The following is a 20,419-nucleotide window of genomic DNA, read 5'->3' as shown; positions in this document are numbered from 1 at the left end:
TTGTAGGATTCTGAATTTGTCAAGCTTTCAAAAGAAAGCATTGGTTTGCAAAGCAGTAAAGTAAAAAATACTCATAGCCTTCACACACAGACTATGTAATTCTATCATTCTCTCAACTTATTACAGTTGACCTTCAACTATCTAAAGAACATAGATTTAGTATATTATTTTATATATTGCATGGAAATAATCTAACGAGATTCTAAAGTACTTTGCTGATTCAGTTTATTTATTAAATTATGCCTCAAATATTTCAACTGCCACTGTGAAAAACCATTATTTTAATATTTAAATCCTAAATACTACAAACAATTTCAAACTTATTAGAAAAAAAAGTTAAGAATTATAAACTTCCAAATAAAATACCAAGGAAATAACAATGTAAAAAGGTAAAATGTAGCAATTCTGAAAATTACATTTGACTAAAGGAAAATTTCTGGAAATGTTCTAGAGCTTATTTTTACATTTTTATTTTTAAAAGATTAAAAAAGAGTTCTCTGGTGTTATCCAGAAATACTTGTTTATTGCTAAAAATTCATGTGGCATAACTTTTTACGGACATACTTTTTTTATGGAATCAGACTTTTGTAAAACCTGAACAGTTCTAACCTCATCATCATGGATTGCTAAATGACATAGCAGGTACCTTAACTGATTAAGTCATACGGTTTAAATCATGATCTTGTTGTTCTTACATTTCCAAAAAAAAAAAAAACAATTTATATCTACAGAGGACACAAATTTTTTTCTAGTCTATATTCCTTGAAATTGGGACCACTTTTTAAAATAGTGCATTAACCTGCTTCTGAGATTATAAAATCACGTGTTAATAGATTTTATTTTGCTGATATTCCTTATTGTAATATTTGCCATATTTTAGTGAATCATATAAGGTTTCGATTTCAGTAGTTTTATACTAAAATTTTAATCGCTAATGATTTAATAAAGAATACTGCTTTATGGCCTAGATTTTTGATTATCTTAAAAGAAAAAATTGAAAACTTTTCATTTTTAACATCTCTTATACACATCTGATACTGCATATATAAAAAGACAAAATTAATGTTGAAAATTAAACCTTACTACCAACGTTATACTGATATCTTTACTATTTTAACATTAATGAAAATAAATGAAGAACCCTTCTCTTCTCTATCAAACTAGATGATGAAATGTATCTACAAATAAGGAATAAGAACTTCGCTAAACAAAATCATATTGATCAGAAATCTCTTGAAAACATAAACTAACTAATGCTAATTTGTACATATTATTAAATTATAACTATTACATTATTCGGTTACAGTCATATTTAAAAAGAACAGTACCCAGAATATTTTGAAACTTATATAATAATTTATTGAAAATGTATTTAATTAAAGGAATTTGTTTCAGTAAACATATCTAGTTTTCAGAGAACAAAAGCATCACATCTATATATTTTATAATCATTTATGTTATATGACTAAAAAATTAAGCCACATGCCATCTCTAACACACATCACCATTACATGCTGAATGAGAGAAAACACTGCAAAATGAAACTTTAGGGGTTGATTTTGAAGGCTTTTTACTCTAATGAGAATCCATACACAGAAGTAATGAGTTTAGTGAAGAGGGGAGTAATCATATTTGCTTCTAAAAAAGACCACTAAGTCATCGGTGTGGGTGATAGAGAAAAATTAGAGCAATCAAAGAGAGCCAGACAGAGGCAGAAAGACACTGACTCACCGCAAGGAAGCCAGTGAGAAGACAAGTCCATTACCCAAAAGAGAAATGTATATAGAGATATAAGACCAGATCAGAGATTAGAATTTATATAAATCAGTGCTCAATTTGTTGTTGGAGAAGAGGGCCCAAGGATAACTGTGATGTCTAACCTGATTAGAGATTATCATATCATCAACTAAGACTAGATAAATGACTAAGTTAATAAAAACTATGATTCCTATAATTAATTTTAGCTCTATGGATGTGCTAGTGTGACCTAGGGAAAGTGATCCATACTTTTTGTGCCTTGATCCTCAACCCTTAAAATAGCATAGGAATGGTAAGCATGTCAAGATTTTTAATTAGATGATGCATATAAGTCAGGGGTCATCACACTGGATTCACTGAGGGCTTCCTGCCTCTGGAGATTGTGATTTAATTGGCCTGGGGTATGGTCTAGAAGTTGGAATTTTTCAAAGGTCTTTAGGTAACTATAGTGTGCAGGCAAGTTAAGGAACTTCTGATGTGAGGCCCATAATCCAGGAAATTAAATTAGGAAGGAAATAGATAATAGCCATTATTTGAGTTAGGGATTGTAGGGTACACCATGAGAAAAAGAAAGAGGCTAGAGGACAGACACCCATATTCTAAGGTGGGCCCGAGAAAAGAGAAGCCAGTGAAGGAAGTTGAAGAATAAAAAAGAGTAAGGAGGAGGTGAGCAGAAAAGCAGTCATAAAGTTCCAGGAAGACTGAGAAAAAAATGGCATAGATGATAGAGGCTCTGTTCATCTCTCTGGTGACCATATCAAAGTAATGAGGGAAATAAGGAGCAGCAGCAAGGAAAAATCGCCTGCCCTCTAGAGGAACAAGCTATCAACCCAGGAAAAGTCCAAGAAAACACCCTGCAATGGCAGAAGGTAGAACAGGATGAAGATGCAGGGCTGCCTGGTCCCCAGTGGCTGAGTGAGACAGAGGCTGCTGCAGTGGAAGCAGCAGCGGCAGACGCCTCTTAAAGGGGCAGCGTCCACAAACGGATTTTCACGGTGACAGACCTGCTCACTCTTGGGCACCAGTGCCTATTCGACTATGCGCAGGGGGCACCAGGGACTTACAGGGGGACATTGTCAGGGTGAGGGTCAAGGCAAAACTCGCTGGGTACAGAAGTGCTGGCAGCGTCCATCGTTCCCTGTTGAGCCCTCCCTGCTAGCAGTGCACAGGACACAGCAACGTCATAGCTGTGATGTCATCAAAGTAGATAACAGAGATCGCTCTGCCCAGAGGATTCCCTGAAATCTCACCTCCTCCAGCTCGTGGGCCCACCCAAGCCAAATCCAGGTGTATCCTCAGCGAGTCAGGTGCTCCTTGCTGAAACACTGGAGGCAGCCTTGGTTTCTGGTGTGGCTTTATGAGGCAACTGTAAGCACAGCATCTGTGAATTGCTGGATGAATCTTGACAGGTGGCCCTGGAGGGGTAGTGGCTTGGGCTAAATTTTGCCTGCAGCTGAAACCCTCTCAGGCCTGTGCCACTAGACACCTACTTCACAAATCCACACTAATAAGACCAGGAGACTTAGGAGCTTTGCTTAATACATAGAAATAGACATAGAAAGACAGCCAAAATGGGAAGACAAAGAAGCAGAAACCATATAAGAGAAGAGAATGAGATCTAGATATAATGGAGTCAAATAATCTAACAGATGCAGAGTTAAAAACACTGGTTATAAAGATGCTCAATGAACTTTTGAGGAGTGTAGATAAATTCAGTGAGAACTTCAACAGAGAGATAAAAAACATAAAAATGGAAATGGAAATTATAAAAAGGAACCAGTCAGAAATGAAAAACACGTTATCTCAGATGAGAAGTGTATAAAAAGGAATAAACAACAGAGTAAACAAAGTAAATAAAGAAGAGGATCAAATGCCCTATCTAGAGGACAGGAAAGCCAGTCAGGGCACTCAATTAGAATGGCAGGAAAAAAGATGCCAATACTATATAAATAATGTAAGGAGGATATGGGACACTATTGAGGCTCCAAATATCCATCTGATTGGTGTACCTGAAGAACATGAAGATGTTGAACAACTGTTTGAAGAAATAATGATGGAAAACTTCCTTAATCTGGTGAAGGAAATGGACATAAAACCCCAGGAAGCTCAGAGAATTCCAAAAATCACGGATCCAAAGAGGCCCACACCAAGACGCATCATAATTAAAATGCCAAAGGTTAAATACAAAGAAAGAATATTAAAAGCAAGAAGAGAAAAACAAATAATTAAATATAAGGAAAAAACCATAAGACTGGCAGCTGATTTCTCAAAAGAAACTATGCAAGACAGAAAGGCTTGGCAAAAAATATTCGACAGGATGAAGACCCAGGATCTACAACCAAAAATAATTTATCCAGCAAAGCTATCATTTAGGACAAATAAAGAGTTTCCCAGACAAAAATAAGCTAAAGAAACTTATCACCACCAAGCTAGTATTACAGGAAATGTTGGAGGTAAGGTACTTCTTTAAGAAGAAAAAAACATGTATCAAAGACAGGAATTAAGATGGTAACAACTACATTACTATCAATAATTACCTCAAATGGAAAAGAGTTAAGTACTCCAACCAAAAGATAGAGTGGCTGAAAAGTTAAGAAAACAAGACCCCTACATATGAAAAGGAAGGAGATAGAAAAAGATATTGCTTTGTTAGTTAAGGTATTTAAGTCAGACAGAGGAAGATAAACATTATATGATTTCACTTATATGTGGAATCTAAGGAATAGAAAGAACTAATCAAAAACAGATTCACAAATATAGTGGACAATTTGGTGTCGGACAAAGGGGAGGGGGCATTGAGGGCTGGGAGAATGGGGTGAAGGGCTAAAGAAGTACAAATTAGTAGCCGATAGTTGGTCACAGGGATGGAGAGCATGGCAGAGGGAATGCAGTTAGCATTAATATGTTGCCTAGGTGGAGGGTCAGTGGGGGGAAGAGAGCAATTGGAGGGGTTGTTTTATGAACTATATAGATTTCTAACCAATGTACTGTGTACTTGAAACTAAATTAAAAAAAATAATTTAATAAAAAAACAAATAAATAGACAAAGTTAAAAGCAGGTGTTTCCAAGTAGTAGTCCATAGTGATAAATATAATAAAGGAGATGTGGGTAATGGGGACTATAAATGAATTCAGTGGATTTTGAAATCATTAAGCTACTGGTGAGCTCAGTCAAGGATATTTTTTAACAAAATGGCAAAATCAATACCTAGATTACCTGTGATTGAAGAATGAATGAGTGTTGAAGAGTTAAAGATGGAAAGCTTACAAGAAGTCAGAAAAATGAAGGAAAAAATACTGAGTGTGGATTCAGCCTTATCCTAAAATAGGTGGCATGAATCTTGCGTTAAAGTGGAGAAGAGAGATAAGAGCTTAATATTCCAGGTAAAGGACACAGTGAATAGGAGGTAATGAGTCAGATTCAGGAGACAGGTTTACTAGGGCTGTGTCTGATGACACAGCTGATGAAGGAATGGAATGAGAAATTAGATGTGATGCAAGCATCATAATATTAGAACAAGAAGAAATGTTACATTTTCAGAAATTTGATTTTACCTATTAGGGAAAAAAAAACCCAGGACTTTATAATACTTATCTATGATTAATACCCAGGACTTGTGAATATTATTTAAAACAGGGTGACATAAATATACTAGCCACACATGGAGACTTCTGAGAGTGTTAAAATGCTAAACTGAATAGAAAGCTAGGATAACAGTTATAAATCAGAAGTATTCCAGACAAACCTGGATGTATGCTTACCCTATTTGTGAGGAAACTGATAGGTGCCTTGGCCCAGTAAAGGTAATATTGGTCTTTATATCCTTTTTTATAGATGTTTTTATATTATCATGATAACATAGACTATCGTATTATATTATTATGATAATGTGGAATATTGCCTCCTCAGCGCTGTTGTGCTTAAAGCAGGCACTGGGCATTCTGGGTCTTTTGTATTTTGCCATCCCCCAAACTAGGATAATGTTCTTTCTATAGTGGACTCACAATAAATTCTCTGATAATTTCTCTGTTCATCAACTCTGTAATCTATTTAAAACTTTTAAAAGCTTTACCAGCATTCTTACTATTCACTTGTAAAAGCTCATTTTCTGCAAGCAAGAAAGAGCCAGCTGACTGCTATTCATAGCAGAAAGCATAACCTACATTTCCCATCTGTGAGTACAGCCAGACGGCGTGATTGTTGACATCCCAATAATCATTATTTTTTTCCAAAGCTTTAGTGTTCCTGCTGAAAGTAGTACTTTCTAGAGACTAGCCTTTCAGACAATACAAAGTGTAATAGCCACACTTTTGCCCAAAGACTTCAGGCATTCAACCTTTCCAAAGGCCTCAGAATGCCATAAAAGTTGGCTGCATCCATTTGATCTTAGGCTTTTAGCACAAGTTACTTCTGTTTCAAGCACTGTGGTACAGAGTATTCAGTCTATTCTTTTTATTGCAGACCCCTAATGTATTTCACTAGCACCACATTTAGCAGAAGAAACTACATTTTGTCAGAGACTGTACCGGTTCAGGGGATTACAGTCATGACAACAAATCGACAACAATGAGTTGTGATTTCAAGTGACCTCAAGCTTAAGTTACTATAAAAAACAAAATGATACCACGATGGTTGAATCTCCACATTTTATTAAGTATTTAATTGCAGGCAGACTTTTTTTTTTTTTTTGGTAAATGACAACATTGCACATCACTGTCAATAACGTCTACCATGGAAGAAACACTGACATTTAACAATGCAGTTTCATTGATGGTCCAGTGAGTCATATATTAGACTCATTTGGGTCTTCCTGGTAAATTTGCAATAAAATGACAGTGGATTGGTTTTTGTTTGTTTGTTTGGTTTAGTTATATTTTTTAGTTTTATAAAAGAAACTATCAAAGTATTTTACCTGGTTTTCTTGATAACTAAGTCAGCTAGTATTTAAAATTTTTATTCAACTGTGGAGGTCAAAGCACTTTACATCCTAAAGAGTCATAATTACACACATGTGTGTGCACACACACACACACACACACACACACACACAGAGAGAGAGAGAGAGAGAGAGAGAGAGAAATTTGGTTTTCTTCCCATCGTATGGAGGCTGTAAGATGAGAGATTTATCTGTTTTAGTCCCTTTCATCATTTATTTCTCATCTGTACATGTCCTGTTTTTCCTAGGGGCCGTGGGGGTGCCATTCCTCCTCCCCCGCCACCTGGGCGAGGTGTCCTCACTCCCAGAGGGACCACTGTGACCCGTGGAGCTCTTCCAGTGCCCCCTGTAGCAAGAGGTGTTCCTACCCCAAGAGCCCGGGGCACACCAACGGTGCCAGGATACAGGGCACCCCCTCCTCCAGCCCATGAGGCTTATGAAGAATATGTAAGTACCCTTGAGAAATCAGTTGTTAAGAAAAGTTAAATTAATTGGGTGACAAGCTAAGCCTCAAAGATATTCGTATACTGTGAATATAACAGATGATGTTTGTTGCCAAAAACGAATTTCATTTGCAGCAGAGTTTAAGCAGTGCATTTAAATGATAGCATTTTGAGAAAAGCTTTCATTTTCCAGGTGCCATGATTGTTGTTAGTACCAGTTAAATAGGTTGCATTTTAAGAATCAATCTTTTGGTTTTCTTATATTTAGAAGACTTGATCAATGTCAAGTGGAAGTAATTATGAACATAATGTGTCATATATTCAGAAGCTTCTGGAACATGATAAAGGTTAGCATAAAACTCAGAAATATTTGACAAATATAATGTGAATATATTAGAAACTGGTAATCATGCATGGCCATATGTCTGGTCTTTCGTTCAAATATCCTTATTCTCTCTTTCACTATATGAAAGATATGGGATTAGCAGATATGAAGAATTCAAAAAAAAATGTAGAATGAAATGCAATGGCTATAGACATCTCCCTCCCTTCCCATCTGCTGTATCTCTTGATACTCCCTTTGACCTTTCATTCAGGGCGTTACAGTTCCACAGGTCGCATTGTATTCTAGTCCCTATTTCTGTTTCTCCAACTAGATTATGAAAGTTGTAAAAAGGGACGGTCTTCTATTCGCTTGTGTAACCACGGTGAGTACACTATAAATGTTAAATCAAATTGATGCAAACCAGATCCTCATCCTACGAAACATTCATTTTGACGTTAACCTCTCCAGCACGCTCATCTCCTGATCTAGGTGTTTGTTTCGTTCAATCATCCACAAAGATGCTGTCTTCATAAATGTCATCTGCGAATGATTACTTATTAAATATAATCTCTTTAAGGACAGTTATTGTCACATGCTGGACACTCAAAACGTATAAATGTTCAATGGACTGGTTAATCGCCTACTGAACTTAACCCTATAATAAAGAAAACATGGTCAATAAGGGTCACTAAGAATATATTAATACTAAGATTATGTTAGTTTTTAGGAATGAAGTTACTGCTTAAATAGGAAACATTAACTAATATCTGCAAACGTGAAGAGAAACTACTGTTAGAAATCCATTTCCCAGAGAAAAGGGTAAATGTGTTCATCTAAAGTATCTTTTACAAAACACCAGGTCTCAATATTTAAAATCGTAAACCATCAGGAAATTTCAAAATTTCAGGACTAGGCCATCGCTTCCCTGAGATGTCGTATGTGCAAAATAAGTACTTGTTGAATGAGTAGACTTAAAATCCACAACAGGGATGATGGGGTCGTTTTATAATCTCTGAGGAACCTTCTAACTGTACCATCTTTATGTACATCATCACTGTGTTATTTTTGTCTTCCAAATAGAGGCTTAAACAGTTAGATCCAAAATTAAAAGAAAGAGTAAAGCTTTTCAGATAATAGTGGTCAACACTGTCATTAATCAAAAAATGTACAAGGCATATATAGGGCACCTTGAAAGAAAACAAGATTGATGAAACATTGTAGCCAATCATGTGATTTATAGTGAATAAATCACTGGGATACAAGTCATATAAGAGTAAGCTACAAAAGCATAAAGAGTTTAAAGAAACATGGGTGGAAAAGGTTCTATTCTGAAAGAGGAAACCTAGGAGGAGGGTGGTTCTTAAATTAAGTAAAAGAAAATATGTAAAGTCATGTAATCTGAATTTTTTACTTAGATTTTAAATTATCTAATCCCTTTTATTCATTCACTTAGTTATTTACTGAGCCTTTATCTTATTTCAGGTACTGTTCTGAAGGTCCTAAAGATGTGCAAAACAGACCAAATATTTGCTTTCATAAAGATTACATTTTAGTGGAAGGAAACAGAAAAACATATGCAAGTAAATGAATAAAGTAATGGCAGATAGAGAAAAAAGGCTCTGAAGGGAAGTAGAGGGAAGGCACTAGCATAAAATGGGCAGTTAGGGAAGATCTCTCTGAAGTGAAGACTTCAGCCAATGCCTAAATGAAGGGACCAGCTAGGTCAAGGGGCCGCCTCTGTAAAGAGCATCTCTGGTAAGGAAACAGCAAACATAAATGCCCTGAAATGGAACTTGCTTGAAATATTTGGGAATCAGCCCGGAGGACACTAAAGCTGGAGCAGAATGTGTGAGGGAGAGGTTGTAGATAAGGTCAAAAGGTGGACAGGCCAATTCATGTTGCTTTTGGAGATTTGGGGGCTGGAAAGTGACACGATCAGATAGATGTTTTTAAAAGTTTATTCTGCCTGTATCATGTAGAATAGAAATATGGGGCGAGGGTGAACACAAGAGTAGAAACAGGGAGACTGGTGACTAACTCATTGCAATGTCTCCTACTGACAAAATTATGTCTTGGAAAGGATGAGAGGAGGTTGAATTCTGAGAGCACTGTGAAAATGATCTGTTAGGATTTCAGGATGGAATAAGATGTAGGATGTGTGAAAAAAAGAAAGAAGTAAAGGGTAGTTTTTATGAAGTTTTTGTGAAGTGAAGGTTAAATTGAACCTTGCACTGAACAAATTGAGGTGTCACTTTTTGAAAGAAAGAATGCCACAGGGAAAGTGGAAAGTTCAGTGTGAGAACCTATTTGAAGGTGTTTGGCCTTCAGCAAAATCTGTTGTGTTGCCGAGGGGTCAGGACCCTACTTTGGAAACAGACAGTAGCATCCTGATTTGAATTCTAGCTGTGACAGTAGCTGCGTAATTTATAAACACTCTGAGGTTTGACTTTCCCTTCTGTATAGTGGGGATAATAATTTAAGCCTCACCAGACTGCATTGATATTAGAAATAATATAATGTGTGTGTCATATACATAAGATAGTATTAGAAATAATATTCATAGTACTAATAACATGTGTGCATAATGACCTAGATAGAACATTATAGACATTCTGTATAAAGTAACTATTATATAAAATTTCATCATGTAAAATATTCTTTAATTTTTGCCTGGGATAATCTATGGACCCATTAAAGACACATTTACCTTCCTTTATGAATTAGTTGGGCATCATCGATTGCAAATAGCAGAAGCAATTTTATTTTCATTTGGTAATAAATAAATAAGTAAACAAATGAAGAAACACACTTTGTTCATTTGGGGGTTGTAATATGAATATAAGATCATGAAGTTTAATAATAAGAGTGCCATCAGGCCTTAAGAAAGGTCTGGACCGAGGACTAGAAAACTATCACGAATCTCCCTCTGTATCTCATCTCTGTTTTCTCAGCATATATGTTTCTATTCCATTTTAATCTACAGACTGAATTTTTGAGCTTCTTTCATCAATACAGTTCAGCACATGGTGACATATGTCCACCCTAGGGCTGCCACATTTACGTGTCCAGTTCTCATTGCCCACAGCTACTGATTGGCTGACTATCTCTCAGGCCTATTCTAGATCCCCAGGTGGAAGAAGCGTATTCACTCAGGATTGTTAGGTACCTAACACTAGTGAGTCAGCTAGAAACAATTAGACAGGAGTTTCTGGAAATTAGGTCTGGAATCAGCCACCAGTGGCAAGGGTAAGGTAGGGGCGAAGTTCACAAAATATAAACATGATTATTGGGGACTTAACCCCAAGGCTAATATGAGGGAGACGCTAGTTTAAAATAAAGAAGAAAGTGTTATGAATTTGGCAGATTTACCAAAATAAATCTACAATAACATACTGTTGATAACAAGAAAAAGTAGATATTATCTCTTAAAAGCTCTCTTATGCCATACTTTATTAAAATCTGTCATATATTTTAATTTTTTTATAAATAAACCAGTGAGTGCACACAAAGTTTAATACATGCTGGTAAACTGCTGACAGCAATCTTTGAAGTCTCAGTACCAAGCCCAGATTAACACACAAGAGCCAGCTACTTCGCTCTAATTTTAAACTATTGATTCCTCTGTAAGGCGTAAGAAAAACAAAGTTTAAGTGTCTCAGTAACGAAATAATAGCACCATGCTGAGTTGATGGTGAAAATCCTAAGGAGTTCTTAACTTTCAGATAAAATTTCTTAGAAAAGGTTCCCTTTATTATAAATGGCACTACAAGCCAATTCACTCTTCAGACTTTTCTTTCTCTCCTGCTGAGTCTCAGCATTAAGTTTCTGACCACAGAGAATATATATATAGGTAATCAAACCTACTTCTTGCAGCTCGCCTGACAAGAAACAGCTTACTGTAAATGAGATAGCTGTTTTGAATCATCATTAGTGTTCGCTGAGTCTTAAAAAATTTGAGTTTAGTTTGTTACACATCCTAATCCAAACTTTAAATATTTTAAAGCTTCTTTTCATTCACCTTCTGCTAAGAAGTATATATTTACATTTTACAGATCCATCATCATGATTGAAGTAGATTTAGGGAAATGAAAAGTAGATTTCAGAAAAACAGGCACACGACAAAATACGAAGCTGATGAGCTCTATAGAGGATAATATGTTAAGAGTAAACTAAAACTTAAACTTTTGAATACCTACTAAGTTCCAGTCACTGTACATTGATTCACTTAATCTCATGATATCATGACCAACCAGTTATCGATTAAGTAGTTTAGTAGATGAAGAAACTGAAGCGTGGAATTGAGACTTGCACCTAGTTTTCTCTCTTCGAAACCTCTGTATTTTGTCACATTAAAATATTCTACAGAGTACTTTTCTCACAGAGAACTCACACACATAAATACAGATGACATGTCTTTCATACCTCCCATCCAGGCAACTAGTCAGTGTTTGAATCCCCTTAGCTATAGTTAAGACATCTCTCAGCCTTCTATGTGAACATCTCCAATGGTGAACTCAATATCTCCAGAAGTTAGGTGCTGGAAATATAAAAACTATGATTAAAGAGACACTGCCTCTACTCTCAAAAGCATGCCGTCTAGTGGAAAAGACAAAGATTAGTCTAATAGTTAACACATAGTATGTAATTGCTATATAGGGCTCTTACTCTTCTCTCTATTAGAAGTAATTTTTGCTCTTATTTCCTCCTACTTACAAGATTCAACATCCTAATGGCACAAAGTGTTTCTTAAATTTATTTTATCTTTGCAGCCCTAAGTAGAGTGCTTGGTGATAGCAATCGAATTGAACCTATTTATGATATTTTAGAAAGACATTCTACATAGTCACACTCACATACATATATATTTTATATAAATATTAAATTAATGAAAGTATAACATAGCATATACTAATTGCCAAAGAGAGACTACACCTACTTCTAAAGGGAATTATCATTAGTGGTATGGGTGTTTCACAAACCTGTGAGAGGGTAAGGAAAACACTAGTAGCAGACCAAGATGAATTAGTATAACCTGAGCAGAGAAGAAGGAAGAAGTTCCATGCAAAAAGGGGTAAGAAGGGGGAAGGCGAGAAAAGGGGAAAAATTGTTTTTTTAAAGTAAATCTAAAGAATCTGGAAAGGCAGTTTGGACAAACATAGAAATAAAATGGAGTTTACAGATGACTGCAAATGCTGTGGTCATAACTTCACATATTGTAATAAAAGGCCACCCGAAGGTTTTTCAGCAGAGGATAAACTAAGGTTTGGGGGAATTTTATAATTCTCAGTTGTTTAGGGTGGATTGAAGAACAGAGTGAAGAAAGGAGAGAAGATTTAGAAAATGAATATAAGTGAGGCTTACTGAGATGTGGCCTCGGCTCTGAGCATAGGAATGGGATTGAAAATATCAAGGCCAAAGATAGCACGGAATATGGAAACAATAGGATTTGATGACAAGTGGATGTGGGAGGAAAAAAAAGAGCAATCAAGGCTCATTCAAAGGTATGTGAGTCTGTGGGTTGGGGGAGAGAATGAGGAGACAGAAGGGAGGGCTCTAGCGGGGAGGAGTGGGCAGTAAAAGAAGTTCCTTTCGAAGATTCCGATCATTGTGCTCACAGGATCATGTTTCTTGTTGCAAAAGTAAGGTATTTATTTTACTTGCTATCAGCTGAGATCACTTCTCTGCCTATCACACTTCCCCTTGGGTCAAGTGGTGTTACAGTGGGTATGGCTGTTTGTGAGATCTTGCTAAGTGAATTTTTTCCTGGAGACTCATTTAGTTTGCATTTAGCGGAATATTTTTTATTTGCATAATTTAGTTTAGGTATTCCTAACATTCTGTTACAGAAATGATTCCAGGAATACTCTTACTAGCTAACCTAGTTTATGACGTAAGTATTCATGATTGGAGGTCTGACTGCTATTTGATTGTGAACTGCGACACTGGTGCAGGAAATATGTATTTAGTGATGGAAAAACAAGTTTTGAATTATTTGGGACCAGATCTTTCCTGTGTAAAACTCTTCCATATCATTCAGCTCAACTATGAAATAAATTTGATAGACGTGTCTCTAAATTTGACAATAATCCTAATGGTCTATAACATAACCAGTCGTAAGTTGTGAAACTGAAACTTTTCAAAACTATCAAAACAAGTTTTTTCTATCAAACATGCTAGAGAAAAAAAACCCTGACTTTTCTGTCCTCACTATAGAAAATACTATAATTTTTGAAGGTGATTAAAAATTAAACCTACAAAAGTATGGGAAAATATCACAGGGATTATATCAGGCATTTAACAAAAATACTATATTATTTTCTGGATTTTGTGAAATTTGTAGTATTTTCAGCTTTTAAAATTTTGCAATTAATTGTGATTGCCTTTCTCATTCAAAATATTCACTTTCATGCTTAATTTGTATTCATAATTTTGTAACCTTTTCTTATAGAATGCAAAATTATATAATCTTCAGGATCCACAAACACTGAATCTGCCAGCAACAATGGCAACATTTATAGAAAAGTGTATATGGAGGGCCGGAGGAATGGGGTAGATTATTGTTTAAAGGAAAAACTGACTAGAGGAAATAACCTTAGTTTCTTTCTAAAGTAACCTTAGTTTCTTTCTAGTACTGAAACTTTTGCTATAACCATGTTGGTGCTGGTAATAAAAGTCGATGCTATATTTTTAACAAAGATTGTATGGGAGAATTAAATATGCAGCAAAGACACATACCTTCTGCAAATGTCCATCTGAACATCACACCCTATGAAAATATACTGACAATATAAATATTTGATTAAACACTCTCATTGTTTATATGTTGGCGTAGCACAAAAAACAACAGTAACAAAAAAAAAATCCTCAGGTGTACAAAATAGTTTCTAGTTTCCAAAGACATCTATCCAATTTATTTTTAAATTACCTCATATTTTTTCCAATGATTAACACTCAGATATCAAAGAGTTTTATGGGGGCACAACAAAGCAATAAGATATGTGAGTTCAATGCTACATGAGAAATTTTGGCCAAGTATAATCAATCATGTTAACCTAATTTATAAAATGTGTTTTGACATTACTTTAAGAAGCGTTTCTTTCCATCAGTCTTAACTAATCCTATCAGCATTCCAGCCCATCTTATCATCTAATTCAGACTCTGAGGCATCCTTCCAGTAACAACGAGAAAACTAGAAAATTCAGTGATAAATCAATAGTCCTTAAAATTCCATAAATGAGTACAGGCTGCCAACCTTCACTTTCATGTGTATGGAACATTTTTTTGACAGGAGAGGGAAATAAGTATTAAATGATAATTGAAATCAATTCTTGTGCCATTTTGCGGAAGGAAAGATTATGAGCTTGATCTGTAATGTGTTTTGAGGGGAACCGTGTGTGGTGGTTTTCTCTGCATTAGCCAAGAGCCTTCATTCAATGGAAGGAGATTTTTATTAGCATTTCTAGGTTGGATATTTGTATTCCATTAAACGTTCTTGTTTGTGTCATGCTCTAGTCTCCTCTCAGTAGAGAGTAATGTACCAGAATACATCGTAGGTTTTTATGTTTTGAAATGTAACTGATATTTAAAATAACCAAAACATGTGAGGGAGGTTAATGAAATGTTTTTTGACACTGTAGGATGGTCATAATACTACTGTGGTCTGAATCTCCATAGAAAGTGAGTGGTATTTAACCACTATTAAAAAATTAAATTATTTCCACAAAAATATAAGATGCTGTCTTTTAAAATTTTCTTCTGAAGTTTAAGCTTAAATAAACTATCTTTCTTCTAGCATTATGTCTTGGATTTTTAGATCATTTTTAGAACAGATGCAGATTCTTCTATTGGCCACAGCACTCAGGATTATAGCCAAACCTGTATCTTATAATTACCATGATGACTAATATCTTTTGGAACACTTGCATGATGAAAATAGGTTTCCTCTCTGTACCTTTTTGAGATGACTGTTAGCTGATGGAAAAATATTATATCATAAAGTATTTTAAAGTTTCCTTTAGGCACTGCTGGGGGGAAATTGCCATGATATTTTTTGCAGTGTCTGCTATACATGTGGGGAGGAAAGTGGTGACAAAAGTCAAAAATTGCCCCTTTAGCCTTAATGGATTCTACCATTCTTTTGTTTTTAACATTAGAAGTATATTTTAGGTTGTATTATTTTCTATCTTTGCTTCATACATATGGCCTAAGGATTAATAATGAAAGTGAGTTGAGACAATTTATTTCTACAGTAATGTTCTTAAAAAGCTGTACCGGGTACAAATTAATAGTTTGTATATCATTTTTTTCTTCTGAGTTGATTTTGATTTTGATGATTATATACCCACTGAAAAATTAAGACCCTGTTTAGGGCGGTAGGTCATACCTAGGAATCCTAAAATTTATTTTTCTTTTGCTGGTTGAAAAAGCACTGTTCTATGTGTTTTGCCAACACCACCCTTTTAATTTTCTGTCAAAGAAAACTTAAAGACCACTTGCCTTGCTAGCTACATTGTCAATAGCTTTTGCAGAAAACCAAATAGGAATGTGTAAATAGGATTGAGTCTTGTCTTGATTTCAGCCTGCTTGCATTATGAATTCCTCATTCTGTGGAAAATGGTGGCTGCTAAATCTTCCTGCCAGTCACAAATCTTTGTGATTATTATTATTATTATTGATATGTAATGAGCTAAAGGCTTTTACTTGGGAAAACTCCAAATGTTCTTTGCAATAGCTTTTAATGATCTCAATGTTTGAATTAAGACAGTTTCTCTTCATTATTGATGATGAGAAACTATACTTTCTCTTTGTAGGAAACCATATAATGGATCAGTTTGGCAGAGGGACACAGAAAGGACCCTCCTCTAACACTTCTGCTTGTCTTTCTTAGAAGTAAAATAGAGAATATACCAATAATGGTTTTTTTTTTTTATTTCTTTGTATTTCATACATTTACATTTACTCTTCTGCAGAAATTTGGACTTGCAGACATCCATGTTAAGTGAGTTGTTCTCTATTTTACACCCTCATGGAGACTAACAGAGCTGGAGAGCTACAGATGCAACTGGTATGAGTGCTGGATTGAAAGTTTAGGATGTTGGAGGATGAGCAATTTGTTCTTGGGGATAATCTTTTTCTTCTTCTTCTCCACCTCTATGAATAAACCTGAAATCTTTACTGTTCTTTTTTTCTATTCTTGGTGTAAGAAAATATTTAAAACACAAACTCCCATGATATGAATCATGGGAACTGTGTGTCATAGAAAATAAGAGAGATCTTGCTTTTAATGTTCCTGTTGTTCTTTCTCTGAGCAGCAGTACTAAATGTAACTACTTGAAAATAAAAGCCAGTGCCCTTTGCTGTAATTTCAGCCCACGTTGTAATTTCTGGTGGTCACTTATATTGCAGTATTTTTTAATTAAATAATGCAGCCGGGATTTATGCCTTTGCAGAATAATAAATAACCAGCCAGAATAGTAACTGGTACCCACCACTGATACATTCAGCTGGTCTGCACAAGTACATTTTGCTTGAGCAGATCACAGGTCTGATTGATTGGGGCCTCAGACATTCTGGCTGTTAAATGTTGTACCACTGCCATAGTGGTGAAATTCTGGTAGAAATACAACAACTTCACAAAATGACAAATTAAATCAACTAAACAGAGATTGTGAGGATTCTTTAGACAAGCCGTTGGGGGCAGTTGTTCAAGACAGATGGTGGCACTACACCAAAACCTCTTTTGGTCACAGTTATAGCTGATGGCACTTGTGGCTTGAGGATCACCAGTACTCTGCCTGTCATCATTCCGAAATTTATATTCTCTTTCCTGGTTTCCCAGCTTGTCTCACATCTGTGGAGTACGTTCAACGTAATCTCATATATCTTATCTGCCATGCTCCACATATGTACAGTCTCTTGAATGCAAAAGACCGTCATGCACCTTTGGCTGTAATAAAGGGTCTGATCCTGTTCACTACTTTATTTTAATGTTAAAGAAGTTAAGGTTTAGAGAATGAGTGCCTGGACTAAAGTCACATGCCTCATAATGCCACTTGGTCTCCTGATTTTCCCTGCAACGCTTTTTCTAATGAATATTGCAAGGAGAACAAGGGAGGGGGTAGAGCACAAATGCACTCACTCAAGTGTCTTTCAAGTAACTAGACTAATCATCTGGTACCCTCATCGAGATGAGTTTCAGGCTTCTCTAAAATTTGCAGGGAGTAGACTGAGAGGATGAAATATGAAAATATTTGAATCCTTATCCCAAGCAAATCTACCAGTTTATGGGACTTAAATTTCTCTTGGTGTCCAGTCTTCCCTTATCAGAAACCCGAGGAACTTCTAGAAGTTACACACACACACACACATACACACACACACACACACACCCTCTTTTTTTATTTTTTTTTAGTTACTGACACCCCCCAAAATGTGTGTTCACCAAAAACAAAATATAAATAAAAATGGGGACCCCAGTTTTCCTTTCTTTATCAGAGTAGTTCCTTCTTGGAAACAGGATTTGTGGAAATCATGTAAGAATATCCTTTTACCATGTTCTTCTTTCTAAGACTATACCCAACAGCAAGGGGTCCAGTTGTGAAGACAGGAGTATAGTTTCTTGTAATGTAACAATAATACCCCAAGGGTAGGAAAAGGTTCTAAAAGGTATCTTTGGGGATTTAATAGGTTAAAAGAAGTACTTACTCATTGAGTAGGAACTGACTTTTTCTATGTTCGAAACCAGATTTTCAGCAAACACTTCTCTTCTGTTTGACATTCCAAATGTAAGTTAAAGCATTTTAAGCAATACATTGTAGAAGAAATTACAAATGTAAAGGTCTAGATACAGTGAAACAATAATATATTTTACTTTGTATCTAGATCTCATTTAAGATTTTCTTTTACATAAGAAAATATCCTCTTAAAATTTAGATAACAGAATATAATAGTTTCATTTGTAACTTAGGCAGCAAATGTCATCCCAAAATAAATCTAACAAATTCCTCCTCTCAGAAAACAATCTCCGTGACGATTTCTTCCCAAACTAACAAGTTTCATCCAGCTGTATTTCACTTTTTTCTATTCTGAGCTCCTTACAAGGTTATTGTAACATTCTATTTTCAGCTTTCATCTCCAAAACTATCATAAACCTTGACTCTCCTATTGACTTATTTGTTCAAGAGTCTCCAATTATTTGTGGACCTTTCCATTCAAACAGTATTTCTCTTCTTACACACCTGCATCTAAACCATTCATCAACATCTCCCAACGTAGGATTTCTCCTCATTTGTCTACTGTTTAGTTGAACCTCAAAAATCTAAAAGTCTTCTTTAGGTTCTTTCTTTGCTTTGTTTCAAATGCTTAGTTCAGATTAGTTTTCCTCAAATTATCAATCTCTCCCTGTTCCCCAAAGGGTAAAATTCCAACTTCTTAATTTTACATACATAAAATTATGAGATGAAGGTAAGTACTTTAGTTTTATGAGTTTAGTTACCCATGTTTTATTTTCAAATGAGATTTTGACCAAGAATAAAAATAAAGTAAATGAGCAAGCAAGAGAAAAAAATCTTAAATACATAGCCAATACAGTTAGCAGAAACTTTATAATTCTTAGTATATTAAAATCTATTGTGCTATTTGATTCAGTTCAACTTAACGTTAATTAAATGGCCATTCTATATCAAGCAAATTTTCGCAGGAAGAAGCAATTAGAGATAATAAAAAAGTCATCTATAATAGATGTCTATTGTATGTTAAGATTTTAACAGGCATAAACTCACAACAATAATAAAAGGTAAGAGGCATAATCCTTGTTTTCCCATTAAAGAATTTGAGGGTCAACAATTAGATAAATCTGTCAGTCACCTGTCTGATAGCAGAACCAGGCAGATCTGTGTTCAAAATTAACAGCTTGATGGATAGAAAGATTTAAAAGGAAAAGCCCCTGGCTTTAAAGGGGCAACAGGTAACTTACCTAGACAAAAAGCAAAGTTCATAGGCATAAGTTCTTTGTAGAGTATGTAACTTTTGAAGGCAGACTCAAAACTTCATTGTTAGATATATGCAGAAGTTTTCCTGACCTACAACACAAACGAGGTGTAAAGTAGTTATGACACCTGATGGAAACCCCATTAAACTGTTGTTTAAAAAAATGTTTTACTTCCACTCAGAAAGGTTGGAGAACTGATTATTTTAATGCTACCTACTTGATATTGTGCAAAAATAGAAATTTAGGAGAAAAACAACCAATGATCATCAACTTTTTAGTACTCATGATAGAATAAACTGGGGCAGTTCTTGGAAGTCTATAATATTAAAAGTAGCCAAAAACCAACAACGTAAATAATAATAATGGTATTCATAATAGAAGCAACTAATATAATTAAGTACTTATAAGCCAGACACTATGCAAATTATTTACCTTCGGCATTTAATTTTTACAAAAGCCTTTTATGTTGGTATTATTCCCATTTTACAGTTATAACTGAGGTTTAAAGAGGTTAAGTAGTATATGCAAAATTACCTAGCCAGTAAGCGACAGAGCTAGTATTCATAAGTTAGATTTCAAGGGTGGGTCTCATAGTATCTAAGTTATAACAATATAGTACTTAACACAGCATGTGCTTGCCTAAGTACTTTACACACCTAGACTTAAGTTATCCATTGGCACCTCTATGAGTTAAATACTATTACTTTCTTGGATAGGAAAGCTTACTTTCAGAGAAAGATTGAATAGCTGAGCCAACATCAGCCAGGTAACCAGCAGTGAAACTAGGGTTTCAAATCAAGCATTCTGGCTCCAATCCACCCTACTCTGCTTTCTCTGGAGAAGCTAGCAAAAATATCGTTTGGCCCATTAGTTGTAAATGATACCAGTGAGGAAAAATGAGTGAAATACTTTAAGGAACCACCTAGTAAATCTACCTGAACTATAGCGAATATATAAAAACAGGGGA

General features: G+C 35.3%; 1 protein-coding gene across 24 annotated transcripts in view; it reads left to right on the top strand.

Annotated features, from left to right (window-relative positions):
- The window catches only part of KHDRBS2 (KH RNA binding domain containing, signal transduction associated 2), a 507,385-nt gene that overhangs the window by 308,556 nt on the left and 178,410 nt on the right, over nucleotides 1–20,419 (top strand). For all 24 annotated transcript variants that reach the window (XR_004950415.1, XR_004950417.1, XR_004950414.1 and 21 more), the window contains one exon: nucleotides 6,944–7,142. Coding sequence is in view for 5 of the 24 variants with exons in the window: in XM_036219037.1 (XP_036074930.1) it covers nucleotides 6,944–7,142 (199 nt within the window). In the remaining 19 variants the exon portion in view is untranslated. The remainder of the gene's footprint in view (nucleotides 1–6,943; nucleotides 7,143–20,419) is intronic.

The sequence above is a fragment of the Rousettus aegyptiacus genome, unplaced genomic scaffold (assembly GCF_014176215.1).
Source record: "Rousettus aegyptiacus isolate mRouAeg1 unplaced genomic scaffold, mRouAeg1.p scaffold_m13_p_1, whole genome shotgun sequence".
NCBI lineage: Eukaryota > Metazoa > Chordata > Mammalia > Chiroptera > Pteropodidae > Rousettus > Rousettus aegyptiacus.
The sequence above is the reverse complement of the archived record's forward strand: the minus strand, read 5'-3'. Positions and strand labels throughout refer to the sequence as shown.